The sequence below is a fragment of the Grammomys surdaster genome, unplaced genomic scaffold (genome assembly GCF_004785775.1).
Source record: "Grammomys surdaster isolate TR1022 unplaced genomic scaffold, NIH_TR_1.0 251, whole genome shotgun sequence".
NCBI classification, from domain to species: Eukaryota; Metazoa; Chordata; class Mammalia; order Rodentia; family Muridae; genus Grammomys; species Grammomys surdaster.
The window spans coordinates 1880300-1895772 of record NW_021604692.1 but is presented as its reverse complement, the minus strand read 5'-3'; the positions used below and the strand labels follow the sequence as shown (position 1 = coordinate 1895772).

Here is a 15473-nt window from a genome sequence, read left to right as displayed (position 1 = left end):
TTGTAAGGAGTGTGGAGTGTTGAGGATTTTTAAATGTATTAACATTTTAAAATAATGTTTTAACTAATTCTTTGAAACTTGTGTGCATGCATAAAATTTATTTTACTCACACCCACCCCCCTACTCCTTCTGCTAGCTTCTTGCAGATCCATCCCCCACCTCCCTCTAAACTTCATGTCCTTCTCTGTTAAAAAAATATTTTGTTAGTGTTTGGGTATGTGTGTGCGCACGTGTGTGTGTGTGTGTGTGTGTGTGTGTGTGTTTGGAGTCTGTGTGCCACATGCACACAGTGCCCCCAGAGGCCAAAGGAAGATGTTGGATCCTCTGGACCTGGAATTCCTGACAGTTGTGAGTTCTCACGTGCATGCTGGGAACCCAAGTGGCTTCCTCTGGAAGAGCAGCCAGTGCTTTTAACCAGTGAGCCCAATCCTTTAAAACTATCTCAACTAGTCCTATTTTTGCTGCCCATAGACCCACAGATGTGGGGCTCTTTGTTGGAGCAAGGGGCCACACTCTTAAAGAAACCTGACTCTGTCTCCCTCTGCAGCCATCACCTGTGAACAGCGTCTCAGTTACGGGTTCCTTTACCTCCAGAGTAGAGGATTCTGGGCTGGACTATAAGATAGACTGACATATGCTTATAGTAATAAAATCTCTGACCGTTGTAGGATTTAGTCTTGCTGGTCTTTGAGTGAATAAGGCAGTGTCAGCCTAGGAGTGTGTGGTCAGTGCTGTGGGTGTGGAGGCCTAGGGATGGGGAGACAGACTGTACCCGTGGGCCCTGGAGGACACGTGTCCCGGCTGATTACAAGGAGCAGGGATCAAGAACTCTTGTTCTTTGTTTTGTGCTTTGACAGACACAAGCCTGCACCCTGGATTTCCTGAAGCCATGAAGACTGTGGTGTTAACTATGGTTCTGCTGCTGCTGCTGACCCAGGTCATTCCAGGTAACCTAGACACCTTCTGAGAAGGGACAGAGAAGGGTCTGCCCAGGGTACTCAGGGACTCGGTGAATGGCGGATGGGTAGGAGACACTGTCTGGGCAGTGGGAAGAGCCTCAGATCTCGGGTGAGAAACTGCAAGGCAGTTCATGTCTCTGCGTTTCAATTTCCTAATTTCTAATTTTTATGTAGCAAGTTAGGTTGAAAGGTCAAGGCTGGACAGGCTGAAATTTTGGTGTTCTGCAGCTTCTTTGTTTTCTGTAATTCACCAGAGCCTTCCAAGGACTTCCATCCTGCTGGTAGGACAGTTGTGAATTGGAGGCTCAGGGACTGCAATAGAATTCTGCGTAGAACTGGGAGGCCAGTTGCATTGGTCTCTTAGGACTTGTGATACAATTCTGGCTTGGAGAAATGGTTAGGCCTCCAAGGTTTCTGGCTTTATTCCTCTCCACTCTTCTTCTAACAATAACAGCTGGATTTAGGAGAGAGGATACATCGTTACTCGGTTAAATATGATTTCAGACTAATGTTTTCAATTTTTTTTGTGGTGGTGGTAGTGTTGTTAATGTTTTGTTTTGATTTTTGGTTTTTAGAGAGAGAGTTTCTCTGTGTAACAGCCCTGGCTTTGTAGACCAGGCTGGCCTTGAACTCACAGAGATCAGACTAATAGTTCTATGCCACATGTTGAAGTATACTGCTACCATCATCCTTCGTGCAGTGAGGCTCCTCGTGTTTGGCAGTGGGAAAGTCTTTGATCTGAGGAGTTGGTCTTTCTGATAAAGCTCTTCTTGTCTTTGATGTCGCCCTCAGTCTCTGGTGTGATGGAATGCTTCAGGCTTGTTTTTTTTTCTTGTTTGTTTGTTTTTTGCTTTTGTTTTGTTTTGTTTTTTTTTTGGTTTTTCGAGACAGGGTTTCTCTGTGTAGTTCTGGCTGTCCTGGAACTCACTCTGTAGACCAGGATAGCCTTGAACTCAGAAATCCGCTTGTCTCTGCCTCCCAAGGGCTTGGATTAAAGGAGTTTTGGAATTCTTGACCAGAAATGGTTTCTACAATTCTAATTTCTAATTCCTACTGACGTGTCAATGTTTCTAAGCTTTGCGATAACCAGAGATGAGGAAACAGTCCTTTTAAAAATAAGCACCCATGAACTGGTACTACTGATTCAAATTTACCATTTACCTCTATATTCCTTTATTTCTTTTCTTTTTGTAGGTCTGGGGATTGAACCCAGCGCTTGGATGTTAGGGAAGCACTCTGCCTCTGAGTCACATCCCTGGCCTGTTAGGAATGATGGCCTAGACCCTCCTTCCTCATCTCACTGTCTGTCACCACAGATACTTCTACTGTCACATGTTTTCAAGCCATTGCAAATGTCTGCATGTGTTCTCCATGTACACCTGTGTTTGTATTGTGCTGCATGGCTCTTTTGTCAGGAACATAGAACCATGGAGTCTTTCATGTACTCACTTTGCTTCTGTATTTTTGTGGTTCATGCTGGGCAGGCACTCTGTCTCTGAGCTCTGGTGGCCTGACTTTAAGTTGTCATTTACTTAGAGTTCTATGAGGCACTGCTTGTGTAACAGTTAATTCTGTGTCTAATTTGCAAGTCTGAAGCTCTTTCCCTGTTAGAGTCCTTAGGGAAGACATGTGGAGGCAGTATTTGTCCAGTTTCATATGTTAACAATTCCTTGTTGTCCTCTGTCCTTGGAAGACACGAGTAGCATAAATACAGGATGCCAACCTTTACCCTGGCATAAAGCATTATTGTCAATAAGTTCTAGTATAACCCCAACCTCCGATGAGCATGAGTGCGTGGATGTGTGCATGGTGGATGTATGTGTGTGTCCACGGAGTTCATTCATGCAGTGCCTCTTGGATGTATGTGTGTTTAGGGCTGTCTACTTGGGATAACTTATTGAGGAGATTATCCCTGGAGAAGACTGATTCTTCTCTTCTTGGCAGCCATTGATGGCTTGCCTGTAGCTCTTCATCTAGGTGCTGGGGCCTTGTGAGACTTCCCCATCCACACTGGTGTATCAGCTGGTGTGGTTACGTAGGTCTTACTTCTGTGGTCATATTGTTAGCGTTTCATGGGCATAGCATCCCAGGCAAGTCTAGAAGACACTGTTTAGCAGCTGCTGTCCTGGTCCTCTGCCACCTGCTGTCTTCCCACACCTCTTCTGTGCTGTTCCCTGAGTGGATGGATTGTATTGGAGATACAGTAATTGGCTCAGGCTCCTTACAGTCGTTAATTTTTTGCATTTTTATCAGTTGTGGGTCTTCCATTCTTTATTTAAAAGTCCTTTCCACTTTGAACTTCTCTTAAGCCGTTGGGCTTCCTCATTTGCTAATGTGTTCCTTCTAGTTCAGTTTCTTTCCTTGTAAAATAACTTTTAAACTGCTCATTCTTGCTGAGGTTCTGTCACTTAATTGCTGGATTTATTTAATGCTAGTGTTTTTTTTTTACACAAACTAATTAATATTAGTTTTTATTATATTTTACTTTTTATTTCTCTTGAGACAGGGTCTCGAACTCACCGTGTGTTGCTGAAGATGCCCTTGAGCTCCTGATTCTCCTGTCCCTAACTCTCAAGTGTTGAGGCTACACATATGGGTCACCATGCCCAGTCAATGCTATGGTAGGGCTGGAAGCCAGGGCTTCAAGCATGCGAGGCAAACACCAACCGAGCTATATTTCCAATGCTATTTCTTATCATAGCTCTGTGAGACATCTACCTCTCCTCGTAGAAAAGAGGAAACAGATTCTTAAAGAGAGAGTCACCCACTCAAGGTTTACTAGCTGCCTTGGGACACAGATAAACTTCAATCCCAGTTCTATAGATTCTGATGGTTCATATTAACCTCACATCCCACTGTGCTTGTTAAGCCTTGTAACCTACTGCACTTGCAAGAGGTAGAGTTTGTGAAGGGCTGGGACGGAGTGTCCGTAGAGGATGTGAGGTGATACACACCTCCTTAACCTCTAGAGGTGACCACTCCTTCCCTGCCTCTGTTTTTATTGCTTGGGGCCCTGGCCTCCACCTGGGACCTCACGACTCATGCAGGTCTCTCTGTCTTTATTCTGACATAGGGAATCCTGAAAGATGCTGGAAGTCTTTTGGTATCTGTCGTGAAGAGTGCATCAATAAAGAAAGTTTCTACATCTTCTGCTGGAACGGCAAAATGTGCTGTGTAAAGCCCAAGAACATGCCCCAGTGGTCACGGAATTTGAATTAGCACTCCAAATCCCAAGGCCACAGAAATGAAGGTGGACCTTGCTAAAGTCTGACCCTGGCAGTTTCCCGAGCTTCATTAAAGCAGCTTTGGCTGGCTTCAGTGTTTGCCTCTTTGTATATGTAGTGAAATGTCAGAAGAAGGCCTGTGGCTCTGGGATGCATCTAGTTCTCCTTATCCAGGAGTTCTGCAACTGTGGATGGAGCTAACCAACTGCATGGCCAAAATATTCAGAGAAAAATGATCATTACTGGTGCAGACCATCTTTCTAATGGTTTCTTAATGATGCATTTGAGAACTCTATACACGGCATTTACACTATCCTCGGATTTATAGGTAAAGCTAGACATGATGTAAGTAGAGTCATTCCTTGTGGTAGGGTTCTGCGATCCACAGAAATGCCAAAGTATGTGTACCCCCAATTATCCCACATATGGTATCATGCTGTTTGTATGTAACCTGTGCGCAGCCCCTCTGGTGCTTTATTTCTTGTTATTAGGTTATATATTGATTGTGCGAGACAGTAGGTTTCATTGAGATGCTTCGTCTGGAATTCAGTGTCGATCGTATTTTCTTCACTCCCATGACTTTCTTACATTCTTTCTCCCAGCCCCCGTCTTCTTCCCCAATAATCCCCTGCTAATATCTGTGTCATTTTAATTTTCTTCTTTAGACTCCACATATGAGAGAAAACATGATATTCGTTTTTCTGAATCTGGCTTATTTCTCTTAACAAGGTAACCCCTACCACCCATTTCCCTTCCAATGAAATGATTCCTTACGATTGAATAACACTTCATTGTCTGTAGATTTCACATTTTTCCTCCTCCCCACTTTCTTACATTTGGTTTCTGATGCAAAGTCTTACCCATGGCCCAGGCTACCCTGGAACTCACTATGTAATCCAACTGCCTTGAACTTGTGGCAATCCTTCTGCCTCAGTCTCCTGAGTGTTGCAGTTACCAGCAGTAGTTACCACACCTGACTGTTCCACAGTTTCTTCAACCATTCATACACTGGAGGGCACCCAGGCTGTCCTCATGACGTGGTTACTGTTTGTAGTGCTGACATCCAGGTAGCAGTAAATCACTGATATGCAGGTAGCAGTAACACCTTCTGTCTTTGCTTCCTTTCCGTGCATGCCCAGGGCTGATAGCTATAGTGTGGCAGTTTTATCTATTTTTAATTTCTTGGAGAACTTTCATATGTGTTTCCGTGGTGGCCGCAGTAATTTATATCCTCAGAAGAGGATGTGAGAGTTCTGTTTCCTGTTCTCTCTCAGTTTTTATTTTTCCTCAATGATCTCCATTTCTATTTTTTAACTTTTTATTGATTCTTTGTGAGTTTCACATCATCCACCCTAGTCCCACTTGTCTCCGGATCCATTCATACCGGACCTTCCCCATGTCCTGTGTCTCTTCTGGGGGTGCCCTGGTGCCACCCAGAGAAGGCAGGGCAAAGTCCGGAATGGAGAGTCCACAGTCTGTGTTTCCCTCCGGGCTATTAGATTCCACTACATGCGGGACCGGAAGGGAAACAGTGTGATTTTGGACAAATACTACGGTTCCCAGTCTCCTCTCTGGGTATGTACCCAGGTGCTGCTGGTGTATCACGTGGAGAGGAAGTCAGGAACGGGGTCCGAGATCTACGTTCCCTTCAGGGCATCTGCAAGCCTAGCAAGAAGAAGGAAGTGGGGCCCCAATGAGCAGGGTCAAGTCTGACTGGGAGTGAATGTGGAGTACTGCCAGAGTGGCAGAAGAGAAAGCCTTCTTTGGGAGTCTTAGGCCAGGCTTTTTTAAGTGAAAGCCTTCCCCATGGAGATCTTTAATGAAGCAGCTCTCTGAGACTATCCTTGATTGTTCAAATTGCTTTTTTTACACTTTACTCTGGGTGAAACAGGGATTAAATATTATATATTTGGAGGAAGGGCATGGAAATATCCAGGAAGGGAAGGTCTTTGGCTGAAGGCTAAGACTATTTAGACTCCTCATTTGCATGGAGAACAACTCCAGGTGGTATGCTACCTTGACTCAGAGCAGGTACAAAGAAAGGTAGGCAGTGGCTCCTCTCCAGCCGTTCTCAAATCTTTGAGATTCCCGGGGTTTGAGCTCACTCAGCCACACCGGTTCCTATTTCTGTCTGGTGGCACTGCCCACTTGCCTTACACGCCTTTGCAACCCCTCAAAATAAAATAAAAAAACAAGCCAAAAACAAACAAAACAAAATAAAGCATAGAAAATATCATCATGAAAGCTGAGGTGTGTCACAGAGTGTCCCACAGTATACCCCTCTGTCCACACATTGTCACTTGGAAATGCTCATGGCCTGGTCTGGTTCTAGGCCTCTCTGGCTTCTACCACACCATCAATATTGAATCTTCAGTGGGACTCCTCCTGGCTATCCTGTTGTTGCCCTGTGTCATGGAGATCCTGCAGATTTAGATCACACTAGCCCTTTCGTGTGCTCTCACAGTTCACAGATGGTGTAGATTTTGGGGTGTGCCAACTCAAAAGCCCTGGATCTGGGCCTGTGTGGTAGCTGAACTAATCAGCCCGCCTGAATCCCCACCACTAGGGGGAGCTCTGCAGCCCTGGCTCTGCTACTTCATCCAAGGAGGGAGCAGGGTCAGCGCTTCTGATCTCATGCCCTCCGGGCTGGCTCACCTGCGCTCACACCACCAGAGCCAGCTTTACTGAGCTGCCCAACTGAGGCATGGGGCCCACTCTCTCAAGTGCTGAAACTGTAAGGGGCTGAGGCAGCTCTCCTGCTCCCACACCCTGGTGGTTGGCTCACCTTTGCCTTCATCATCAGGGCCAGCTCCACAGTGTTGCCCAGATGAGGTACAGCGTCTGTCCACTCTCTCTAGTTCTCCAGCTTGGGGGTGGGGTGGGGAGGACAGGGCCAGTTCTGCCCAGCCCTTGGACATTTCCATGGCCCTAGGTGGCTGCCCAGACCAGGGATGTTCACAGGGTCTCTAGTGGTAATATGATCCATGGACATGGACACCAATGCCTGCTGCTGCATGGCCACAGACCCAGACACAGGCCTCAGTGGTAGCACAGGCTGGGACTTCACTATGGTCTGATGTGGTAGGACTGGCTACTCACCACAGACTATTCCTCTCTACCCTCGTGCCTCCATTTCCATCTCTCTTCATACAGCTCAAACTGTTCTGCTTCTCTCTCACACATACATCTGTCCACCACACAACTTGCACATTGTAGTGCCTCCTGCTGCAGGCTGGCCATATGGCTGGCTGGTGGGACTCTGGGTGACCTCCTCTGCTCATGCTGTGGGGCATGGCCTCTGTGTATTTACAGCCCCCCTGTGCCGTGTGGTAGTAGAAGGTCTCTGGGCATGTTTTCCTGCCCACTCCCATTTTAAAGATAGAATGGGGAGACGTCTACAAGCTATTCATCTGACAGAGGATTAATACCCAGAGTATATAAAGAACTCAGAAAGAGCAAAAATGACCAATTACATGAAAAATTGACTCAGGTACTCCAGGTTACCCCTATGTTACTTGCCATACCCGATGGAATGGAAATATATATGAATAGTGTGGACAGGACTGTATGTGCAGCCAGGGAAGCTGGGTCTACTACATATTAGGGGCTGTGCAAGCTTTTACTCTCACCCATCCCTTAACATGTCATTACAGGGTTAGCGGGGTCTAACGGTCAAGTAAAACCACGTGTACATAAGCTGTGCAACATGACCATGACGGACATCTGTGCTGTGCACGCCTTAGCGCACCTGAGTGAATGAGCACATCCATTCATCACAGTGCTAGTTACGTTTCCTGTTGACCAAGTGTTTGACGAGAGGTAGCCGAAGGGACAAGGTTTATTTCGGCTCACAGTTTGAAGAGCTCGTCAGCCATGGAGAGGAAGGCATGGAGGCAGGAGTGTGAGACAGGCTGGTTAAACAGCACAAGCAGTGTGAGGTGAGTGCTGACTTTTGCCCCCAACCCCAACCACCTCGTTTTAGTGGGACCCAGCCCGTAGAATAGTGTCACGCACACCCAGAGGGGTCCTCTCTGGAAACTTCCCTATAAACACACCCATTATCCCTGACGAATGCCCTGTGTTTCCTTAATCCAATCAAATTAATGGTCAAAATTAGTCCTCTCAAGTTCACTCTTTTCAACTTGACACCCAAACCCACAGCTTTCAACTGTTACATTCCATCCTGGGTCATCAAAGAATCATGGCCGTGAAATAAAGCACCGTGTGTTTAGTTATCGGTAAGCAGCACTGGCGTCTTAATTCACGTGTGCTTGCCGAGCCCCACAACCGAGTTCGATCCCCAGGACGTGTATGGCGGGAGGTGAGAACCAGCTTCTCAAAGTCGACCTCTAACTCTATGCTCTATGCACAGATGTGCACACAAACAAAAAGCAAGTACATGAATGTTCATTAACTTTTGTTAGTATAAGTCTGAACCCGGTGACGTCATATTCAGGGGCCTGCGACTCCTACGTTGCTGGGATAACCACTCCCAGAATTCACCTACCTGACTCACCTACACCTGGGAAATTACACACGTCATCACCCACTTAAATAGTTGGGACCACCCCCAACCTCTCGCTCTCTTCGTCTTCTCTTCACTCGCCATCTTCCCGTTCCTCTCTCCCACTCCCTTCCCCAAATAAACCCCTTCCCTTGGAACCGGATCGGATCGGCTTTGGTGTTGTCTGTCCAAACTGCCCTCGAATCCTAACATCTTTTTAGCAGATTTTATGCCCTTTCCTGTTCCATATACACTACAGCTCGGTGGCTGGGTTTACTGGTCCATGTTGTCTCACTGTAAAATCCCGAGTGAACGGCCCCTCCTTTGCTGCTGATACTGAGACAGAAGCAGAGCTCTGGGGAGAGTTGGACTAGCAGTAATCTGGTCTGACCTTGGTGATAAGGACTAACCTGTTATGTTTAAGTTCTGTTCCCATAACCCCACCCACCCACCCATTTTTACCTACCAAACCCTCCATCTGGAAACCTTCTACCACTGAGCTATAAAAGCCTTGTCTTCCTCATGTCCAAGGCTGATCTCTTCAAATCTGCCTTAGGGGGAGACAGGCCATGTATATGAATAAAATAAAAGCTTGCTTTAATTAATTTCTTGCTTTAATTTGACCATGATGATTTGGGTCAGTAGTCTTTCTCCTCTGGTCTTTGGGAGTAACACTCGTCCTTGGCCCACCAGGCAACTAAATAGGAGTTGCTTATCTGTTTTTCTAATTTCCTCTATTATTCCTGTTTTACAGTGGGCTGGGCAGTTTTGATGGGGAAAAGTTAGAAATCTCCACACTTGGAACAGCAAATGCATGATCTGCCCCAGGAGGGCCGTAGCTGATTCCGGGCGAAGAAGACAAATGAAGGCTCAAGGGATAGAGAAGCCTCTGGAAGGGTGGAAGCCACAAAGACAATAAGAAGCCAGAGGCCGCAGTGATGATAAGAAGCTGGAAGAGAGATGCCAGAGGCACAAGGAGTGTAAGGAAGTGATAAACTCCAGGATGTGCTCAGATAAAATATCAGCATCCTTCTGTCTCATCTTCCACCAGAACCTCAACAATTACTCTGTATCCACTCCGACACAAAAGAAAGGGCTGGCCTTGAACCCAGTTCTGAGTAAGCAATCTGAGACTTAGACTTTCAATGCTTTGCAATGTCCAAACTTAATGTGAGGATGTGCACTTGGTATAGAGGTCTGTGTCTCTTGTGATGGGTCTTAACTACGCTGATGAGGAAGGCAAGCCAGGGGCACATCAGGAAAGGAGAGGAGCCAACAGGCTGGGAAATCAGGAAGGTGAGCACTGAGAGTTAATGACAGTGGTGGTGAGTCAGCCTTCAGGACACTGGGTGTCCTAGAACTTGTTATGTAGACTGGACTAGTCTTGAACTCACAAAGCCCCACCTGCCTCAGTGTCCTGAGTGCTGGGATTGTAGGTGTGCAGCAGCCAGGCTGGAGTCTTTAGTATCTTCTATAGTGGGAGATGATTCTCCTTTCTCCAAATATGCAAAGGACAGAATGACTCCCAGATGGGCAGAAGCTGAGTTCGAAGAGGAGCCCCTGGCCACTTTGAGTGAACAGTGTTACCAGCTCTGCCCTCCATGTGGAGTGGTTCCCTTTGCCAGAGCTAGGCCTAGCACATGGGGAGGGGATGCTTTGGGCTAAATACACCAAGAGTACTGACTCTTGGGGTACTTTCCTTCTTGGGGTACTTTCAGGCTAATGCTTTCTAAAATGTCACCTCTCTGACTATGTGTCTCATCATACTCTAGTCCTAAACAAGGGTGACTCTTTTTGTGTAGCCATGATGGCTGGCACGGCAGAAACCCCGGACCCTTGGCATACCAGGCAGTAGGCACTATGACCTATGATTTCAACCCCAGACGATGCCTCTTGCTGAAGACAAGGTGGTGTGGCGATAGTGTGTGAAGGTGACAGAAGGTGACATGCTAAACTGTAACATAGGGGCAGGAGAGATGACTGAGGGGATTTCTGGAGTCCAGCCCCAGCTCCCGCATGGCAGCTCATGACCTTCTGTGAACTCCAGTTCCAGGGCATTGGATGCTGCCTTCTGGCCTCTTCTGGTATTAGGCAAGCATATGGTATACCTACATACATGCAAGCAAAAAGCCACTCATGCATATACAATAAACATAAATAGATCTTTACAAGAATTTAAGGTAGTGTCTACCTGATCATTGTTCTCTATTTTAGTTGAGTGGGCATCGGTACAAATGTACTTTTCTGCTTGGCCTTTGAAAGAGAAGTCAGGCCTTGTGCTCTGAGTGGCTTCCTTTTTTTAATTGGGAAGCTGAAACTGTGTGTGTGAGGGGGTGTATGTGTGTGAACACCTTTCAGGAGTACCCAAGAAGACTGCTTCTTGCCTGCCCCTACCCCCCTCCATCTTTGTTAGGGAGACCTAGACACAAGGAAGCCTTTTCAAGTGGATGCCCTCTCAGGCGTGTCCATCCAATCAGAGATCTTCAAAGAGGAATTGTCTACTTCAGGTTGGCCTGTAGACTGTGGGTGCATCTGTGGAGGATGCTCTTGATTTACACAGGAAGACCCATCCCAAAGAGGATGGCATAATCTGGTAACAACCTAGACTTTTAAAAAAAAAAGACAGGGGAGAAGGAAGATTATTTACTGTTCGCTTTGTTGGCCTTCCCTCTCTCTACCAAGTTAATTTATGCTGTCGCTGCTGTCGATATCCTTTGCTGATATTGGAACCAGCTTCTTCAGGCCTTCAAACACAGACAGAGTGCCAGTGACTCTCCAGGGACCCACTAGGCCTTCAGTACCAGTGGGGTACGCAACCTCATGCCCACTGTCTCTGTGAGCCATTTCAGAATAGTAACGTTGGGGAGGAGGAAGCTGCAGTTGGTAGGTTTTGCACACACTGGTCAATCATTTGTAAACTCTTGTACTTGGGCCAGAGATAGGCTTTGCTTTTCCAGATCTGACTCAGGGAAAGGCTTTCCCAATTTTCTGTGGCTCTGAGGTCTTGATCCTTAATGTAGCTGTACCCATGTCATACAGCGAACGCTCAGGGCTTCACACATTCATTCAAAGTGTGCACAACTCCCCACACAAAGTCATAGCTAAGGACTGGGACCCTCATTCCTAGACAACCCTGGGAGGATTGAACTGAGAATGGAAGGGCATGAGCCCAATAATGATAGACAGTGAACACCTTACCAAGGCTAGAGTAAATACAATCAATAATATATCATTTCCTCAGATCTGAGGGTGATGGATCACTCTTAGTGTTTGTCTTATTATTTGGAGGGTGTAGTTGGTTGGTAGTACATGTGTGTAGCATATACCTGGCCCAGGCTTCAACCATCAGCAGCACACACACAAAAGCTTGTAGGTGAAATACTTCACTCTGGAATCTGTGTCTCCACCAGATGGGCTGGTGTGGAGGACTGGTTTCTCCAGGATACCCTCATTATGCTATCTGAGACCTTGGCCATCCATATTGCTCCCCCAATCCCCAGCCACAGGCCCCACAGGACCTCAGTCAGATGGAATGTGAATGCACAGAGGGGGAGAATCGTCATCAAAGACTTTGCCATCTACTTAATGGCTTTAGAGAGAGGAGCCCTTGAAATCAGGTTGAAGTTCTGTGCAGGTCCCTAGCTGGGAACTTGATAACCAGTGTTTTTTCCTCTCCTCCATGTGGGGCTCAGGGACAATAATTGCCCAGATTGGAAGGGTTGAGGGTGGGGCGGCCTTCGGAGCTGGTCAGGCCAAGCTGTTCTTATGTGGGAGAATTTTAAAGTTGGACGCTGTAGTTTGTTCTCATCCTGTCTCCCACAGACACCACACAGCAACTACTACCAAGTTGGCTCTCTGGCCAAAGCTCACTTCCTCCCTTATTGTCCCAGGTCCTGGCTACAGCAGCAGCCCCTGAGCCCCACATCTCCTTCAGCCACTCCTCCTATCTCTGTACCACATCTCCAGCTCTGTAGGAATTTCCCGAGTCAGGTTCCAGAGTCTCAGGATCTAGAGGAGACTGAGGTAGACATTGTGTTTAAAGGTCTGAGAACAGAGGTGTTGTAAACATCTACACAGCCACCAGCTATGTGTCTCCACACAAACCACTTGGCAGCATAACTGTATACACCCACATCCAGAACATATGTAATGCCCTGCACTGCTACAGCACAATCATGCTGTCCTGGTCCAACAGAAGAGGGCTTATGAAAGCGTTATAGTGAGGAATGCTCTGGAACATGCAGGCTGAAGACCTCTGGTCCAGTAAAATGAACGTAGAAACGCACACCCCAGTGATTTAGGGGTTATCCTTGGCTTTGTGTGTGTCCACTTACTTACGCTTCATGCCAACTTTATAAAGCATCGTTACTGCAATTTAATAGCTGATGAAATAGGTTCAGAGAGGTTAAAGAACTTTCCCAAGGAAGCACAGCTAAAATACATGCTTGTAAGCACTCTGCAGTTACACCTGTGTGTGTGTGGAATGGTGGACGGAAGGGCACATGGTATGTAGCCTAGCTTTGGACCAAATCACCCCTACCTCAGTTCTCCACTTCTGTCACAGGTCCAGCTCTTCTGTAGCCTTGGCTGTCTTCTCCAGCCCTCAGCTCTCAGGACCTGGCTTCTCCCCCTCACTCCAGGGGCCTGCTCCTTCTTCCTTCCCCACTGAGATATACTGAGCAAAATGTCCCAACTTCCTGCCAGGTCTTCCTGTATGGGTGCTCATTATCACTTGAGGATCATGACAGGGTCAGCAAGATGCCTCAGCAGGTAAAGCTGCTTATTACCAAGCCTTATAATCTGACGTCCATCCCAGGACTTACATGGAGGAAAGAGAGAATTGACTCTCACAGGTTGTCCTCTGATCTCCACTCAAATGCATGGCACACACACTAAAGGTAACTTAAAAAATTAATAAGAACCCAACAAAACAGGAGGCAGATATTACTGTCCCCAAATTTAGGGAACTGCTTGGCTCTGGAAGGACTCTGACACTCTTCCCACTGAGTGCTCTCACAGCATTGCCAATGCAAGCTATTGATTATCTATAGCTTGAAGTGGAAGCTTGAGAGTTCTTTGGAAAGTTGGTGAGATGGTGTTTTGCTGGGGCAAATGTGAAGGAACGTTTCACTAACATGGACACAGGTGTGAAAGGCTAAGGCAGACTCATGAAGGAATGTTTCACTGAAGCAGACACAGGAGAGAGGATGTTCTGCTAAAGCAAGCACGTGAAAGGACACATGATGAAGGATTCTTTGCTAACAACACACAGGTATTGGTCCACCTTACATTGCGTAGTTGAGCTGCATTTGTCGAGACTCCATAGAGAGAAATGCACCAAAAAAACTGGTGCTGTGCTGCAGCTTCTTGCTGCTTCTGAGGACTCAGGCTGATTGATAGAGTGATGTCAGCTGAGACAGATGCACGTGCTGAGGCAAGATCTGAGGAAGAACATGTGATGTTTGGAGGGTATAAATAAGACTCTGGACAGTGACAGAGGCTGAGCTAGGCTTACTTATAGAGCTAGCTATACAACACATGTGGGTCTCACTCTTCGCTGATCTTCCCTGAGAGAGACACAGCCTAGAGCATCTCCTGGTGCTCCTCCTGGTCACTCCGGCTGACCTGAGGGGAGGCTGAGGCCTAACTGTCTCTACTAGGTCATGTCACCTCTGTTATTAACCCGACTCTACTGAACTGGACTGCTGGTGTATCCGTGAAGTGTCTGCGAGTGGATTCAGCTGCCGCTGGTGACCTGTGAACTGAACTGCTGATTTCCAGACAACACAGATGGGAATTATTCCAAAGAACCTTTCTAAACAAGTCCACTTCCCTGTATCCTTTCTTTCCCACTACTTCTGGTGGGTGGTGGGCTAAAAGGGAGGTTAAAGCATTTAAGAACCATCATTAAAATTAAGTTTAAGAAAGTTAAAGTTGTAATGATCATTTACTAACTGGAATAGTAACTATTATTTATTAAGTCTGCAAATGTTTGTTAAATATTCTGCATATGAAGCCAGATCCCAAATATCACTAGTTCTCCTCAGTGCCTGTCTTTTTAGTGAGTCAGATCCTGACTTTTAGCAAGCTGTCATTGCCCAGAATAAAGGAAAAATATTCCCAGTGTATCCTGGAGCTGGTTTTGGTGGGAATGGGTTCTGGACAGCGGAATGAAAACAGTGTGCACCACTTCTGAAGGTATCCTTCAAAGAAATGACGTAATACTTCACACAGACAGACAGACAGACAGACACGCACACTCCATCCCCATTCCTCAATTGTAGGAACTGGAGCTGCTCCCGGACCAGCAGGTAAGACTGTCCATGGAGATGCAGACGAATCCAGGCTCTCTGCGACTTGGGAACTGCTGCACTTATCCATGTACAGAAGTGGGAAAAAATCCATGTCTGTGCTTTGGAATCATTGTTTTAGGAGCAATACCTGCTAAAATTGCTGCATTAGTATGTTAATGTGACAGGTAAAAGTCTGTACTAGTGTGATAAGCTGTAATAGTCTGTTTTTATTAAACAGTTAATAGTTAAATATTACTAAATATCTAAGACAGTATACTTCATAAAGAACAGAGATTCATTGACATCAGTTTGGGAGGCGGACATTCCTTGACTAGCCATCCACAGCTGTCCCGCCTCACTTGGGGCCTCTCGGTGGCTGGGCATCCCAGGGGTGAGGATCCCAGGGCAAAGCAGGAAGCTGGAGGCGACCAGAGCTCAAGCTCACTCTTGCTACACAACCCCCTTGCTTGGGATCTAAGTGGAGTCCCTCATG

At 46.6% G+C, this 15473-nt stretch overlaps 2 protein-coding genes across 2 annotated transcripts in view; both read left to right on the top strand.

Moving 5' to 3' along the window:
• The first annotated feature begins 874 nt into the window (after positions 1-874).
• On the top strand, positions 875-4272 carry LOC114627212 (beta-defensin 36-like). The gene is made up of 2 exons (XM_028774902.1): positions 875-947; positions 4033-4272. The coding sequence occupies exons 1-2, from the start codon at positions 890-892 to the stop codon at positions 4176-4178; spliced, it is 204 nt and encodes a 67-aa protein (XP_028630735.1). The 5' UTR covers positions 875-889; the 3' UTR covers positions 4179-4272.
• A 2895-nt stretch (positions 4273-7167) lies between these two features.
• Defb119 (defensin beta 119) overlaps positions 7168-15473 on the top strand; it is a 17431-nt gene continuing 9125 nt past the window's right edge. The window contains exon 1 of the mRNA XM_028774976.1: positions 7168-7228. Within this exon, the coding sequence (XP_028630809.1) occupies positions 7168-7228 (61 nt within the window). The remainder of the gene's footprint in view (positions 7229-15473) is intronic.